A 15,953-nucleotide genomic window follows, 5' to 3' on the forward strand; every position below is an offset into this window, starting at 1 on the left:
AGAGGAACAGACCTCAATATTGCCTTCAAGCAATAAACAACACACAAAACAAATAAATACTTTAAAATCCTTTTAAATGATAATGATGTACATACTCTGTGTTCCAGTGCAGAACCTGGTTAACTACCAGGTTAAAAGCACTCCAAGGATTGCTCCTCAGCAGCAGACCAGGAGCCTCCCTCACCTGCTTGCACAGCTCTCCTCCCATGACTCAAGTACTGGGGAGGGAACTGAGCAGCAGCTTAAGAGGAATTCCTTTCTCTCCCATGCTGCCAGTGTCCAATATTAAGCAATTCACATTCTCTAGAGCACATGAAGCAAAGAGAGGTTGTAACAAACATCTCCTTCTCCCACCTCTGAAATAGTTAAGCTCTGGGAAACACCAACGAGCCAGAAACCAGAGTCAAGAGTTAGCAGCAGGGCTTACAGCAGCCCTATTGAAAGGATCTGAGGCTCCCTACAGAACTTTCAACCTCAGAGGAACACAGTTTCACCAGACGAGTCCCTCCTTGCCGAATCTCCCAGCTTCAGAGCCAGCCCAGAGCTGTCCATGCCAGCTCACTGACACCCCAGAGAGGTTTGCACATGGCTTTTAGAAAGCTGATTCAAACGAAAAGCCCAAAAACTGAACCTGATCCAGAATCCCCATCGAAGGGCTGGTGAGTTTTAGTTGTCTGACATGACTGAAAACGAGCAGGGGAATGCTTGGGTACTGAGGTCTTGCATTTAATTAAAGAAAGGTTCAGCCAAGTCTTAAAGCCTTATAAAGCCATTTAAGCTGAAAACAAGGTCTGAATTCACAAACTGAATGCTCCTTCCTCCTTATTTTGAAACACTTTGCAGTAGTGATTAGAAAGTGTGAGAATGCTTTAAGAAGTTAGTATTTCAGCTGTCAAAAGGCAGACAAGCCTACCACTGTGCTGTGGCTTCCTTTCCTAAAAGGGACCACAAAATTTGATGAAAGGAAATCGGTGAGGAAAAACATTTTGCGCTTCCTACAGAGAACAAAACTTGCTAAAGCTATGGAAACTTTCACAGGAAATGACCCAATGTAGCACCATACTCCACAAGAGCATCCCAAAATGCTTTACAATACAACAGAAGTACACTTACATGAATATTATATACCTGTCTGAGGTGTATTTTCTGATGCCTCGTCGTGGGAGGTGGTTTGTTTTTTTTTTCCCTTTAAGAAACGATGTCCCAGTTAGAATAAAGCAAACCCTCTCTTTGAATGGTTCTCAACGTGTTCAATGTATCAGACTCTTAAAATACACTTAAAAGTAGCTGCACGCATTTTGTATCATTATAGAGAAGAGCAGCCCAGACAGAGCACCCTTCTCAGCCGGTTAAAAACTGTAACTAAAACCCAGACAGACCCGTTCTCCTCTGGCACACACACTGGCCCAAAGGAGGGAAGGGAAGGAACAAGCAGTTTTAAAATGGGAGTCTTTCACAAAACACACTACTTACAAATCTCAGGTTAATTTCCTCAAGCAGTTTTGTATCAAATCCTTTTGTTAAATATTTGAGGTCACACACTGCCATCTCAGCAATGAAATCTGTTGCAACATGCACGTGTCAGCTTCCCACTCAACCAACTGCAACCCTGAGGATTTTTCTGGCCTGGTAGAAAGGAAATGTAACACAATTCCTGAAGTATGGCTGGTCCTCCGTTTCGAAACTCCATGTGACTCTTGATAGTTCTTGGACACACACCCATACCTTTTTGTCTCTTCCTTTAATACATGTTTCCCTCTAACCAACATGCAGATTTCTCCTCCTAATCATCCGCATCTCGATGTCCCAATGAAACAATCCACATCACCCATCCAGAGGTTTTCCCAGGTAGACCAAAGTCACTTCTGTGTTACCGTAGACAGCAGACACTGCTGGATACAGGCAAACTTTTGGCAGTCCTCTGAAGGCAACTCCCAAGAATTCATATCCCCTCTCAAATGCTAATGTTTTGTCTTCCATGTCCAGGATAACTCGAATCCTTTCACCTATCTGGAAACAGAGATAAGGAGGAGGGGAATAAAAGAAAAAACAAATAAACAAACAAAACCCCAAAACATAGAAAGTCAGCATCTTCAAATGGAGGCACAAAATTAAAGCACAGCCCAGAAGACAATTTTCAAGCAAGGCTTTCCTGTTTCTCATGATTGCATTACTTTAATGACAGGAATTTCCCATTTCACTCACAGGCACTAGGATCTTGAATACCTCCTGCCTGCTCCCAGTGGGCAGCCTGCATCTAACCACCTCTATGAGAATAAACACAGCCCTGTTCTTACAAACCTTGAAGCATGCTGCATTCCACCTGTTCCAGAACACTGCAGTTTTGGGAACTTTTTTTACTTGAACTCTGGATCTAGCTGTTGCTGTCACTGAGCATTAATTCTAAAGACACTGAATTGTTTTAGAAAGATGAGCACCACACAGAAGATGTACCAGAACAGCGGGTACTGCTCCTGACAGAGGTATTGCCTCACTAAAGGCAATTCCAGAGCAAAACTTTGGCAAATTAAGCCTGAAAAACCTTATATATATACACACACAAAATCAACAGCAAACACAGCAAGAGACTGGGATCTAGGCATGCCTAATCTCCCTGCATTTATTATGTCTCTTTCAGACATAAATAGAAGGCCCAGACACCAGCAGCAAGCACAGCAGGATGCTGCACAAGCTTCTGATTCTTCACCAAGAGCCCCATTACTATAAAGGGATTTCTTCCAGCCAACACATTTTTGCTTCTAACCAAGATGTGCCCTTCCTTTAAGTATATTTTCTAAGAGCAGATCACTGCACATGTCTTAATAAACATAACATAGAATCATAGGATTGTGTTGAAAAGGACCTTAAAGATCATCTAGTTCAAATCCCCAAGCCATGGGCAGGGATACCTTCCACTAGACCAGGTTGCTCAAGGTCTCATCCAACCTGGCCTTGAACATCTCCAAGAAGGTGTCTCTCAACAACCTGTTCCAGTGTCTCACCACCCTCACTGTAAAGAATTTCTTCCTAACCTCCAGTCTAAATCTCCCCTCTCCCAGCTCAAAGCTATTGCCCCTCATCTTATCAAAAGACCTTGTAAAAAGTCCCTCCCCAGCTTTCTTGTAGCCCCCTTCAGATACTGTAAATATACTCCAAAGGGTCACTGATTTGAGCTCTCATCAGTTTTTACAGAGAACTGTGTTCACTGTTGATGCTGGGGAGTCTCATCTTCAAAACTTTTCCTCACCCAGTTCCTCACTTCTGTTGATGTAGAAGGCCTAGACAAGGCCAGCAGAAAGTGACCAAAAGAGGGTTGAGACTGGAAAGCAGTGACCCAATCTGTATGTTAGTGAACATGCGAATGGAAACAGCTATGAATCTCTTCAATTACACTAATTCTACATATTATTCCCCAGAAAGAGTTAGTAGAACCTTCAAAGAGAATTAAGTGGTGATGAACTTTTACATGAAATTCAGAAACATCAAATACCAGTGACCATACAGGTCTTCACCCACAACTGGAACAGAAGCCAATACTCATAGAAAGCCACACCATTAAGAGATGGAAGTCCTAATGCACACATCTCCAGTTGTAACCCCAGGGAATCCAGCTGTTAAAACCTAGTTGCAAGAGCAGCCAGAAGAACAAAGATAAACGCTTTTGTAGAGGCAAAAAATTGGAATGGCACTTGCTCTTTAACAACCTGAAAGTTGATCATCATCCAAGAGCAGCCCAGTCAGAGGGTATCTCCTACAGGAACACTGACAGTAAGCAAGCAGCACTTTGTACCACTGCACATTTTTGCAGGAAGACTCTTACCTAAGTATTAACCTCAGTTCAGCCTGCCATGCAACAAAAGGACAACATTGCATAGACATTCACCTCACTGTGGGGTAAGCTGTTATTTCAGAAGGCTCTTCACAAGAGCTTTTATTTCAAAAGGTGAGACGGTGTCTAAACAGACACCCGTGGTAGATGCAGATACTCAGCATTTGAGTTAAAAGTGTGGCAACGAGTGAGGGATTGGTGCACTGGCCTGAGGATGCAGTAAATGAAGGGGCAAACACTTAACAAGGTGGAATCACAGTTGGGCTTGATGATCTTAAGAGGTCTTTTCTAACCAAATCGATTATATGATTCCAGTTGCCTTCTACAAGTAAGGCAAAGAGACCCTTTAGTGGGCATTTAGGCACAGTTCAGGGGCAGGCAGGGCACTCGAAGCAGGAGGCAGGCTGTCAGCCAGCCACTGTCAAACACTGAAGACATGGTGGAGCTTCCAGCTCCTGCCAAGCCCTGCTCACCTGGTATTTGGGTGCATTATTGCACTGGGGGAAACTGCCGTTCACCTCTCCGTTATGCAGCAAGTTATTGTCCACCAGGTTCCAGCCCCAGCTCTGGTCGTCACTCCCCAGCAGGGCCACGTAACCCTGGCACTGCATCGCTGCCCTCTTGGTGGCGATGCCGATGACGGCCACAGTGCCCAGAGGGCCTTCCCACCACACCTCCCAGGCGTGGCGGCCCTCGCTGAAGCCGATCTTGGTCCTGGCCCCGTCCGTGCTCTGGGCGATGGGATTGCGGTGCAGCGTGAAGCCGTTCTTCTTGATGTAGACGTTCCGCGAGCAGTCGTTGGTGCTGAAGGCGTGGTGGAAGGCACGGACCTAGCGGAGAAGGAGGAGGGCGAGGCGAGATAAACCCTGCCGTGTTTCCCAGCACGCACACACATGCCCCCTCCCCAGTTTCCAAAGGCGGGTGGGCCGAGCAGCTATGTGGGTGGCCCCAAGCGCCTGGGGGTGTCCCGGGCTCACCTTGCCCTTGTAGGTGGGCACGTTGCAGAGGATGTCGGTGCGCAGGGCCTCCTCGGCCAGGCAGCGGGCGGCCAGGCTGCGCCACACCTCGCTGTTCTCGTCACCGTGTAGGACGCGGTGCCACAGCTTACAGACCAGCGCGCAGCTCCTCAACTCCCGCAGCTCCAGGTAGGAGAACACCAGCTCCAGAACTCGCCCCGGCAACCGCCAGCCCGGCCCTCCCGCCGCCGCCGCCGCCCCCCCGCTGCCGCCACCGCCAGGGCCCGCCGCCATGGCCTCCCTCCCCCTCCCCGAGCGCCCCGCCGAGCGGCGGGCCGGGCCGCGGGGGGCCGCGCTCCCCCTCGCCTCGCCGGTGACAGCAGCGGTGGCGGTGGTGACAGCCGGCAATGGTGACAGGGGCGGTGGCGGCGGGCCCGGGGCCGAGGGCTCCCCGCCCGCCCCAAGGCCCCTTACGGCGAAGGGGCGCCCGGCGCCGCCATCACCGCGCGCGCAGCCCGCCCCGCCCCGCGCATGCGCCGGGAGCGGCGGGGAGCCGCCGGCGGGGCCAAGTCAGGCCGGGCCCGACGGGGAGCGGCGCTGGGGGTCGGTGCGTATCGCTGTGCTCAGCCGGGTGGGGCGCGGCGCTTGGCGGTACACCGCCACCGGTGTCTGTGCGCGTTCGCAGGGAACGGCAGCGGAGATCTCGCCCTGGGCTAGCCGCCAAAGCTGCGACAGCTCCCCGTGAGGAGCGGGGGTGGCTGCCTTCCTCATGCCGGGAGTTGGGCCTGCTGGGGCGAAGCACTCTGCGGCAGAAGGGGAGGAAGCTACCTCAGCTGTCCGGGGGCCAGCGAATGCCTGGCCGCGAATTGGCGGCCCGAGGTGCGGGTAAGGTGTTGGGTGCTCTCTAGTTTTATTCAATCGACAAGACTGACGTTTTCCTGGTGGACTGAACGAATGCTCTTCTGCTGCTCTTTAGGCTAGGCTACGCTCAATGTAAATCCCATGCAAAGCATAACATGGTGAAAAAAGAAAAAAAAAACAAACAACTAAAACACTAGAAGTAAAAGAAACCTGTTAAGGCGCTAGAAGTATCGGCCTTATGGCCGTAGTGGCTGAAGCTGCTGCTGGGACAGTCTTGCTGTCCACACACCTGTTCTGCTGTGAGCTGTCGTTTGCCTCCTAAACTTGTGCTTTTGTGGTGCTTGTTTTTTTTTTTCCCAGTTGTCTACAAAGTCTACAAGAAAGACATGAAGGTGCTGGAGCATATCCAGCAGCGAAGGTGGTGAAGGGTCTGGAGAACAGGTCTGGTGAGGAGCAGCGAGCGAACTGGGGTTGCTTAATCTGGAGGAGGCTGAGAACAGACCTCATGGCTCCCTGAAAGGAGGTTGGAGTGAGGTGGGGGTTGGTCTCTTCTCCCAAGGAACAAGCAATAGGAGGAGAGGAAATATTGCACCAGGAGAGGTTTAGGTTGGATATTAGGAAATTTTCTTTACGAAAGAGTGGTCAGGCATTCGAACAGGCTGCCCAGGGTGGTGGTGGAGTCACCATCATTGGAGATGTTAAAAATATGTGTAGGCAGGGCAGTTTGGGACATGAATTAGTGGGCATCATGGTGTTGGTTTGGGAGCCAAACGTGATGATCTTGGAGGTCTTTTTCAACCAAAACAATTTTATGATTCATTTTCTGCTGATTTGATCCCCTAAACAGGCCTGTCACACAGGCTGCTGTGGGCAGTGGCACCAAGGAAAGCCCTGAGTATGGTAAACTATGGGTGCACTTTGAGGCCCAGTTAAATGTGTTGCAAGCCGAGCAACTATCTGCCTCAAACAGGTAATGCTCCTTTTAAAAAGTTGCCATTGTTCACCCATTTATGCTTTATGTGTTTACCAGTCTCAAGAAAACAGTAGTTTCATATTTATTCATACAAACATGCTTTTAAGCTCTGATCAAATCAGTTGCTTTCAGCATTAACCAGTTTATCCCTCTCTCACCAGCACAAATTTCTTGCTCCAGATACAGTGAGACTGCTTAAAAATTGGTGTCAGGTACTGACGACCCAGCACATCAGCAGCTGGATGAAAGACCATATGTGCTTTCACCCAGACCAGAGCCATGTGACTTCTCTGCAGGCACACTTCACCACTTTGGCCGTCTTCCCCTTACTGCTTTCCAGTACCCCCCATTAGGAACTGTGTCCCTACTTTGTCAGGTGTGCTATGTCCTTGCACACTGAGGAAGCAGCTCTCGCTTAGACAGCCACATTAGAACAGCAAGTTTGCTCCGTGTTACACCCAGGTCCATGTGCCAGCACTACAGCTATTCCGTGCTGCTGTGGTTGATGGTGGTGCTGCTTGAGCCAAAACTCCATGTGGCACTGATCTGCAGGGGTACCTGGTTTAATTGCATGCTAGGCTTTCAAGTGGTTTGTGGTACAGGCAGTGGGATGATCTTGTTGCTTCAGTAAGCTTTCTGCTCTACTGAGACCAACACCAACTTCATTCAGGCTTTCGTTTGTTTGTTTTAGAGGTGTCCTTGAATCATGGCAGTCAAATGGACTGGTGGACATTCGTCCTCTGTATTGTGCTTGAATGTCAACACAGAAGGGCTGGTGGCTTCAGGCGCAGAGAGAGGCGAGCTCACGCTCTGGGATGGGGGAGGCACTCCAGCAGGACAGCTCCAACTCCCGAAGGCAGATGACGTGACCTCTGTGGTGTTCTCTCCACAATGTCCCACCAGGCTGTATGCCTCCCATGGAGAAACTATCAGTTTGCTGGATGTCCGATCCCTCAAGGAGCCCCTTGAACACTTCCACATGAACGAGGAGGAGATCAACTGCCTCGCAGTGAATGAGACTGACAGTTTCTTGGCTGCAGCAGATGACTCAGGGGCAATAAAGATTATGGACTTGGAAAAGAAGAAAGTTAGCCGGTCCTTGAGACACTCAAACATCTGCTCCTCTGTTGTCTTTCGACCTCAGAGGCCTCAAAGCCTTGTGTCCTGTGGACTGGACATGCAGGTGATTTGCATACAAGTAGCTGGGTGTTAGAGAAGCTAAACAGTAACTACCTACCAGTGTAGTGGGGCATCAACAGACTTTCATCCAGAGTCAAGGTGCAGTCATCAGAAAGCTCCTTAACTCGTGTAAACTACTTTTGACAGAGAAACTGTCAAATCTGCTTGTGCCATTTTTGCTCAGCAGTTCCCCTCCCTGTCAATATTCCTTAATATTTACAATCTAAAAGTGAACCTGAACTACTCCTGGCTTTTTGCTGTTGCATTTTCCAAACACATTCACGGAAGTGATTATTTTAGGGCAAACAGGTAGCAGAGACAGAACTAAAATTCAGAGTGATGATCTCTCTTCCCTGCTAGTATTTCCATGACCCTTCTTTTAAAGAGTTGATGTGCAGCCTATCATGACTGCTACTGCTGAGATCAATACAAAAACATTTAGAACAGATTTTTCAACCATTTTATGGTCTAAAGGTCTGAGTCACTGGCTCCGGCTCCAAGCAGGGCAGTGTGACAGCTTGGAAAGCACGCTGGAAGGGTTTGTCATATTTATCAGGTGAAGTTCAACCACTCCTCACAAAACATCTTGCATCTTGTGCACCCATGCATAGCCTTTGCTCTGCTAGAGCAAGAAGTGTGGTTGTTGAGGTGTTCTCACTGTTACTGAAAGATGTGATTTTGACATAAAATGGACAAATTACCAGTTCATATTCTTTTTTTCCAGGTTATGCTGTGGAACCTGCAGAAAGCTCGCCCCTTGTGGACCACAAACCTGCAGGAGTGTGAAACAGATGGTCCCCAGTCAGCTGGCCAGTTCTTTAACCCACCCCTTGCACATTCCCTGTCTGTTACAACCTGCGGCAACATCTTTGGCTGCGGAGCTCAAGATGGTAAAGTCAGGATATTCAGAGTCACTGGTTCCAAGTTTGAACAAGAGCTGGAGTTTCAAGGTCACAGCCTGGGAGTATCGCAGGTCCTCTTTATACCAGAAGCCTACTGGTTGTTGACTGGAGGAAATGATGGGAAAATCTTGCTCTGGGATGTCAGCAATGATGTTGGAAAGCAGCAGAAAAGTCCAGCAAAATCTCTGCAGAGAAGGAAGGCCCAAGCACCTGCTTCCACCAGAAAAAATGGAAAGCTCACCAAAGTGGCTTCAGATGAACAAGCTAGAATTTTACCAAAGCTAACCATTGAGCATGGAGAGAAGGTGAACTGGATCCTGTGCACAGAGATCAAAGGCTCCAAGAGAGTATTAGTTGCTGATCAGAGTAGTTCTGTATCTCTGTATCTGTTGGCAGAACCCTAGGTACTGAGATGTTCAAAGAAAATTGTGGGAGGAAACCACTCCTCCAAGTGTTTGAAATGAGTCCAGTGAACTGACCAGTGAAACCTGATGCATCTTGCAGAAGGGATTTGCTCTTTCCTCACACAAGTACTCGGGATGTAACTGGCCTCCTATGTTTTTCAGTGGCTGTTGGTACTCATTGCAGCTGTTTCTTGCAGGGTTGGCAGTTTGCTTTCGGAATTTAAGTGAAGCAGGTTCCTGTATGGTTAGGGGTAATATTAGCTCATGACTAAGCTGATATAATTAAGGCTGGAAGAAAAAAATCAGGCTAATGGGGACACCTACAATGCTAAATGAGGGTGCTGAGCAGTAACAGAGAAGTGTTTTGATCTACAGTGCTTTACCTCGCAGCTTAATTTGGCTGTAGAGGAAATATGTTTTTCATTAGTTTGTCAGCAGCTGCATATAAGACTAGAGCAGTGTCAGCTAATGAGTAATCAAATTATTTTAGCTCTCCTTGCTGATTGGATTTTTTCAAACTGCAGTCAACAAAGGAACAGGAGAAAATGTTAGCATCAGTTTAATGGGTCAGCTGTTTTTTTCATTTAGTTGTTTATCCCAGGAAAAAATAACTATTACACTTGTCTTAATAAATATTTTCTCTCGCACTGCTCCCTTGTGTTTCTACTTGCTCTAAAATTGCCAGACTTATAGCTGCGTGAAGAAATCTGTTGTATGCCATGTCATGGGGGATATCAAGGCCCAAAGACACAGCTCCTACCATACATTGCCATCATCTTCCTCAAAGCTTTAGAAACACAAGCAGGATGTGACTTGCTAGAAACGTCTCTTAATTTGCAAGCTGAAGGTAGGTGGTGAGAATGTAAGTGGGAATGCTGCAGCTCTTGGATGTGTTCAATTCATGCTGAATTTCTCATGGAAACCTGTAGGTATGTTTTTTTTAATTTTTTTTTTTTTTCCTCTCAGGCTGTCCTGAGCCTTCACAAAACTGTCTGCCTGGTACTAGTTGAAGACCTGCTTTACTGGTGTGGGGTTTAGGCTCTCTTGTTTCTCCAGCTGTGCTGCTACCACATATTATTTACCTGCCTTCTTTTTTTTACTTTTATGTGGAAAAATTAGCAACTGTTTTTTTTTTTTTTTTTTGCATACTGGGTTCCTGAAAATCACTAGCCATTTTTGCTGGCCATTCTTGAATGGAAGAAAGCCTTGATTTTGCTCAGAGCAGCTCCCCATAACCCCACCCAACTCACTCACACAAATCTGATTTACCATCCTCCCTGCTCATACAGCCTTTAAAAGCAGGAGACTTTGTCTCAAGGCACAAATGGGTGGGTGCTAAAGCAAAATTATGCCAAAACACAGCAAAAAAGCAGTGTCGTGTAGGTACCTCCTTGTCTGTCAGTTAATTTATGAAGACAGACATGATCAATGGGTCAGAAGAAGTGGTCCGGATACATAGTTTGGTATGGGATATGTCCACGAGCAGGTGTCTGTGCACCCAGCACCTATATTTGGATATACAGTCTATAAAAAGCCCCAGCACAACCCAGCTTCCAGCAAGAGTCAGATTCTCTGCCCCTGCTGCTGCCTGCCTGCTTCAGGAGAGAGGATCAAGCCCACTCTGGCTTTCAGTTCTTCTTGTCTTCTCCAGGAAGATGGCTAAGGCCACCATCTCTCTGCGCTCCCTGAGTGAGACATTGAACAGGTCACTAAGGGGGCTGTGCTAGCACTGTGCTGAGGGATGGGAGGATGAGGGATGCAGAGGACTGGGGAGGGGAGAGAAGCTGAGACCCATTAGCACAAGGAACCTGAGCTTCCTGGGAGCTTCTCATGAGGAACATATAAATATACGTTGTGTGTATCTGGGAAAGGGATACATGCTTCCATTTCCCTGCTCTTTGGGGTGGAAAGGAGCATAGAGGCTGCAGCCTCTAATGAATGCCATGCAGTGAAGCCCTGGAGCTGCTGGAGTGTCACCGGGAGATTCTGAGTAGTGGGAAACGGGGATTTGCACTCCACTGCTGTTGTAAATAAGAGATTTGGGATAAGCATCTGAACTTGGGAAAATGCCTCAGAGTTGAGAAGGTTCAAAGCTAGGAAATGGTTATCATTAACAAGAAGTAACCCCCCAAGAACAGACCTTTCTTGTAAGTTTAAAGCAAGCAAACCACTGTGGCAGAGGAACTGGGACATAGGTGAGGCTGATCCATGCTCTGCTTTCAAAGCCTGTAGGCAGAAGAGCAACACTCGACCAACAGGTTCACGGGCTTCATGTAAAATAATCCAGCCTAAACTGCCCCTGCTGGCACCAGCCATGTGTTCAGCTGCAACATGTCAGTATAGCTGCTGATGGACGGTGTCGCTAACCAGCCAGGCAATCACAGGACGGAATATAAGCCATGAGCACAACTCCAGGAAAAAGAGTTGAAAAAAAGGGTCTGAAGTTCTCCACAGTTAGAGACAGGTGAGATAGTGTTCCCTCTCAGTAGAATTTCACATGTGGATTTTCATTTACTACTTTTAAAGGTACTGCGCAAATGTTATCTAACAAGAACTTTCTAAGTCGGCTTAGGTGTCGTACATACTACTCTGGTTTACCTGTAGGAACAACTATCACAGCCTAGAGATAGTATCACAAGCTGATGAAATGCAGTATTCCTGTTCCTGAAATCAGTGATGACTGACACCAGCTGACAGGCTCAGTCAAGACACCAACACTGCTCACTGCAGTTCTTGCAATGGTAACCAAACAAAGTGATACTAGAGATCTGACCAGAGAGAGAAAGAGCACCATGGGAACCACTGCTGAATTAAAAAGTGAATATTGGCTGTGGGCAACTGATTGAAGAAGGGTGTGTCTAGCTGGTACCATGAAGTGAGTGCACAGAGGAGCTGTGGAGAAGTGTGGAGCTCTGCATTGGGCTGGAAAATAAACCAAATGTGAGAGTTCTAAAGCAATGAAAAATGCCTGAGCAGCAGAACACATACAGATAAGTGGGACTTTCAGAGTTTTTTACTGCCAAACTTCCAAGTACCTTCTGCATGCTAACATGAAAAGACGTAGAAGCTTTCTGGTAAAGAATGGGATGTGGTTTGTGCATCCTCTAGACAGGCATTAGAGGTCACCAACTCAATGGTGGAAACTTCACTTACATTAAAGGTGAAAGTATTTAGAGGTTGTGATTGAACTGAAAGCAGGTGGTGCGGTCCATTCCTCCTCCTTTCAGTCAGAATTTTGCTCAGAAGACAGCAGCACCAATTCAAACAAAATTTACAATAGAAGCTGTAGAAGATTAGTTCAGGAGATTGGCTGTACGTGGTGTAACCAGACGTGTTTACACCCCAAATTAGCAAATGCTGAAATGTTTGCTACAGGTTGTTATAAATGAGCTTAAGAGTAGTTTACAGACAGGCGATATACCCCATAGCAAAAAAGCACTGGTAAGAGAAAACTGGGCAAATACTTGAAGCATTGGACTAAAGGCTGCAGACAAACTGCAGCAGTATCAATGGTGTTAATGAGATCTTTGATAACTTTAGTGTTACTTGTAGAAGAGAAAGGGCCATTAGGAAGCTTACCTACTTTGATAAAAAGCTTTAGGAAGCAATTCACAGACAGTATCTTTTCTTATCACACAGCTGTTCTGTGGAAGCATAGTCCTATAAAAGGGAAAACCAGAGCAGGATGAGCTGATTGCTTGTTTAGTATTTGCATGATTTTTAATCTGGGGAGGAATGAGAAGTTCTGTTTCATGTCAAATGACAAGAGTTCAAAAGCAAAAGTATAAAGCACCTCAACATATATGAGGAAAAAAAACTATGCCACTGATGTTAATGAAACAATTCAGACCTTCAAACTGCATTTGCAAGTTATAAGATGTGTGCACCAAGGAGGGGTCCAAAATAGCTGGACCATGGCAAACCCCCCTTAATTTCTAGTAGTACATGTGTTCATACAGCTTGGGAGGAGCCCCAAAATGGGGTCTGGAGCTGCTCACAGCCCAACCACCATGGCAGAAAGCACCACTGTTTGATGCTTTAGTCCTTAAGAAATGCCATTGTTTTCCATCCTTCAGAGTAGAAGCCAAGCTGCAGAGTGTGGAGGCTCAGTTCTCAAACCTGGACTCAAGCCTGCAGAAACTGGCACAGAAGTTTGAGCTGCAGGCTGAGAAGATGAGCCAGGACCCGCTGCAGATGTGGGTGGCGGGGGAGAGGTGAGTACAAGGAGAGATGGGGAAGTCCTTGCCCTCCACATTCAGGTGATACTGGTGTGACCATAGGTACACTCCAGTGTAAGCAGACTATTCAAGCTCATCTGCTGATTGAATTAAAACCAGCACACTCTACCACCTGTACTGACTTGTTTGCCTTTCACAGAATCACACAACCGTGGGGTTTGGAAGGAACCTCTGGAGATCTAGTCCAACACCCCTGCTAAAGCAGGGTCACCTGGAGGTCACCTGGAGATCACCTTTCCTCATCAGTATTGCTACTTACAGCAGAAATAGACAACATGAGGAAAAAGTGAAGTTCCTTTGACAGTTGTTTCTTTTAAAAAATCAAAATCGACCAGAGAGTCTATGAAATATTTATATAGTTCCAAACCAGCTGCTTCCAGGACAGAGGGGACATCAAGCCTGCTTGTGTGACTGTCCCACAGCAAGTGAAAGGCAAAGAAACCCCAAGTCTTCCACACTATTACATTCTCCAATTAAGGCCAGAACATCTTTAGCACCCAGATTAGGCTTCATCAGCAGGTTTAGCCTTTCCATCCTCTCACCAAGAGTTTCTGGAGCAGCGCTTTCCTTCCGCCAGAAGCAGGCTCTCCTCAGCAGGAGCCACTGGTAACTGTTTATGGCTGAAATACTCTTTCAGACAATATAAGTGCAGCAATTCGGTCAGACAGAGGGACAGGCCTGCGGCGGCGCCGTGAAGCAGAGCACGACCGTCAGCCGCCAGGCGGGCTGAGGGGCATTGGTTTGTGTCTGCCAGCGGGCGCGGGTCAGAGGGCCGGGCTGTGGGGGAACCCGACTAGCGAGGGACTGGGGCAGGAAGCCCGGCTGCGGGGGACCCCGACCAGCGAGGCACTGGGGCAGGAAGCCCGGCTGCGGGGGAACCCGACCAGCGACGCACTGGGGCAGGAAGCCCGGCTGCGGGGGACCCCGACCAGCGACGCACTGGGGCAGGAAGCCCGGCTGCGGGGGACCCCGACCAGCGACGCACTGGGGCAGGAAGCCCGGCTGCGGGGGACCCCGACCAGCGACGCACTGGGGCAGGAAGCCCGGCTGCGGGGGAACCCGACCAGCGACGCACTGAGGCAGGAAGCCCGGCTGCGGGGGAACCCGACCAGCGACGCACTGGGGCAGGAAGCACGGCTGCGGGGGACCCCGACCAGCGAGGGACTGAGGCAGGAAGCCCGGCTGCGGGGGACCCCGACCAGCGAGGGACTGGGGCAGGAAGGCCGGCTGCGGGGGACCCCGACCAGCGAGGGACTGGGGCAGGAAGCCCGGCTGCGGGGGACCCCGACCAGCGAGGGACTGGGGCAGGAAGCCCGGCTGCGGGGGACCCCGACCAGCGAGGCACTGGGGCAGGAAGCCTGGCCGCGGGGAAGCCTTACCCGTGAGGGCCGGGAGCGAGAGCGGGAGCCCTGGCTACGGGGGACAGCTGCCAGCGAGGGCAGGGGCGGGGCGAGCGGAAGGCGGGCCGCGGCGCGGCGGTGGCCATTGCGGGAGGAGGTGGAGGCCCTGCCTGCCGGCCGCTGGGCCTGAGGGCCGCGGAGCTGAAGGGTGGTGGGTGCTGACTCCTTCCTTGCTTTGATTTCTTGGGGACTGAGGGTGTGGGGGAACTAGGGGAGCCCGGGGGGCAGTGGCCACCGCCGGGCCCAGCCTTTCCCAGCCGGCGCGGTCGGGGAGCGGCGTTCCCGTGTGTGCCGGGCCTAGGCGGTGGGGTGTGGGGCAGCCCCGCCGCCTGGCCCTCCCCACAGCATCATTTCACACATTAAAAAACAGCGTGTAGCCAGCTCAGGGGCGTGCTAAGCGCTATTTTTTTTTTTCTGTGTACAAATGGAAGTTATCCTAGGACAGATCTATATGAGCTGAAGTCTTTTTAATAAGCCACCTGTAAAACCTTGTGTTTCCATGTTAGCCTTTTATTAAAATGTGAAGAATTTGTTTTTTCAACAAATGGAGAACAGAAACCCCCAAGTGAAAGTATATTTGGCTCTGTGTCCAGTTCCTGTGGCACTGAAATTGCAGCCTTTCTCTCAGAAGGATCTCCTCCTGTCTTTGTGAAACTACCTGTTTTTTAAAAAGCTTGTGAGAACTTTCCTAAGGTCCTGTAAACATAAATCCCAGTATATTTTAGCTTTTTTTTGCTGCATGTGTCTATTTTCTGTTCCACAGCATTTCTGGGCCAAGTGGAAAACAAATTGGAGGGAGCATTAGCGATGGAAAGGCTGAATGATCCTCACCGTTGTAAGGCACATGAGAGGACGATGAAGTGCTAAAAACATTAGTTAGGTCTTTGCTTTATTAACTGTGTTTTGAATTTTTGTTCCAGCTTAAGTGAATAAATGAATGAACGAGGGAGAGCCTCTTCTCTGATGTGTAGGGATGTTGTATTTCGTCTTCAGAATGTGCTGGAATCCAGTCTGTGCCAGAAGCAGGTTTTGAAGGATGTGCATATACTGAAAAACTGACTGAATGGAAAATTAAGGTAACTTTGATAATGTGTCCACCAAGCATGAGGATAGCTTAGCAGTAATGAAGGGTTTACTCTGGAAGAACTCTCACTGTCTTTTCCCCCCTCTCCTTACCACCTCCTTGCTGTCACCAAAGCATCTGTTATGGC

At 48.6% G+C, this 15,953-nt stretch overlaps 2 protein-coding genes across 3 annotated transcripts; one reads left to right on the plus strand and one right to left on the minus strand.

The window, feature by feature from the left end:
- Positions 1-1,176: 1,176 nt before the first annotated feature.
- On the minus strand, positions 1,177-5,079 carry FBXO45 (F-box protein 45). Of its 2 annotated transcripts, XR_008489192.1 has the most exons (4): positions 4,807-5,079; positions 4,303-4,659; positions 1,726-2,010; positions 1,177-1,626 (listed from the first exon to the last, which is right to left on the minus strand). XR_008489192.1 is itself a non-coding variant. In XM_054385905.1 (3 exons), the coding sequence occupies exons 1-3, from the start codon at positions 5,077-5,079 to the stop codon at positions 1,825-1,827; spliced, it is 816 nt and encodes a 271-aa protein (XP_054241880.1). In that variant the 3' UTR covers positions 1,177-1,824. The 2 variants fall into 2 exon arrangements, 1 of the variants encoding a protein (XP_054241880.1); XM_054385905.1 differs by having other exon boundaries at positions 1,177-2,010.
- A 2,107-nt stretch (positions 5,080-7,186) lies between these two features.
- Positions 7,187-9,739, plus strand: WDR53 (WD repeat domain 53). The gene is made up of 2 exons (XM_054385986.1): positions 7,187-7,802; positions 8,523-9,739. Exons 1-2 carry the CDS (start codon positions 7,326-7,328, stop codon positions 9,102-9,104), a joined length of 1,059 nt encoding a protein of 352 aa, XP_054241961.1. The 5' UTR covers positions 7,187-7,325; the 3' UTR covers positions 9,105-9,739.
- Positions 9,740-15,953: the final 6,214 nt, after the last annotated feature.

The sequence above is a fragment of the Indicator indicator genome, chromosome 13 (genome assembly GCF_027791375.1).
Source record: "Indicator indicator isolate 239-I01 chromosome 13, UM_Iind_1.1, whole genome shotgun sequence".
In the NCBI taxonomy this organism is placed as follows: Eukaryota; Metazoa; Chordata; class Aves; order Piciformes; family Indicatoridae; genus Indicator; species Indicator indicator.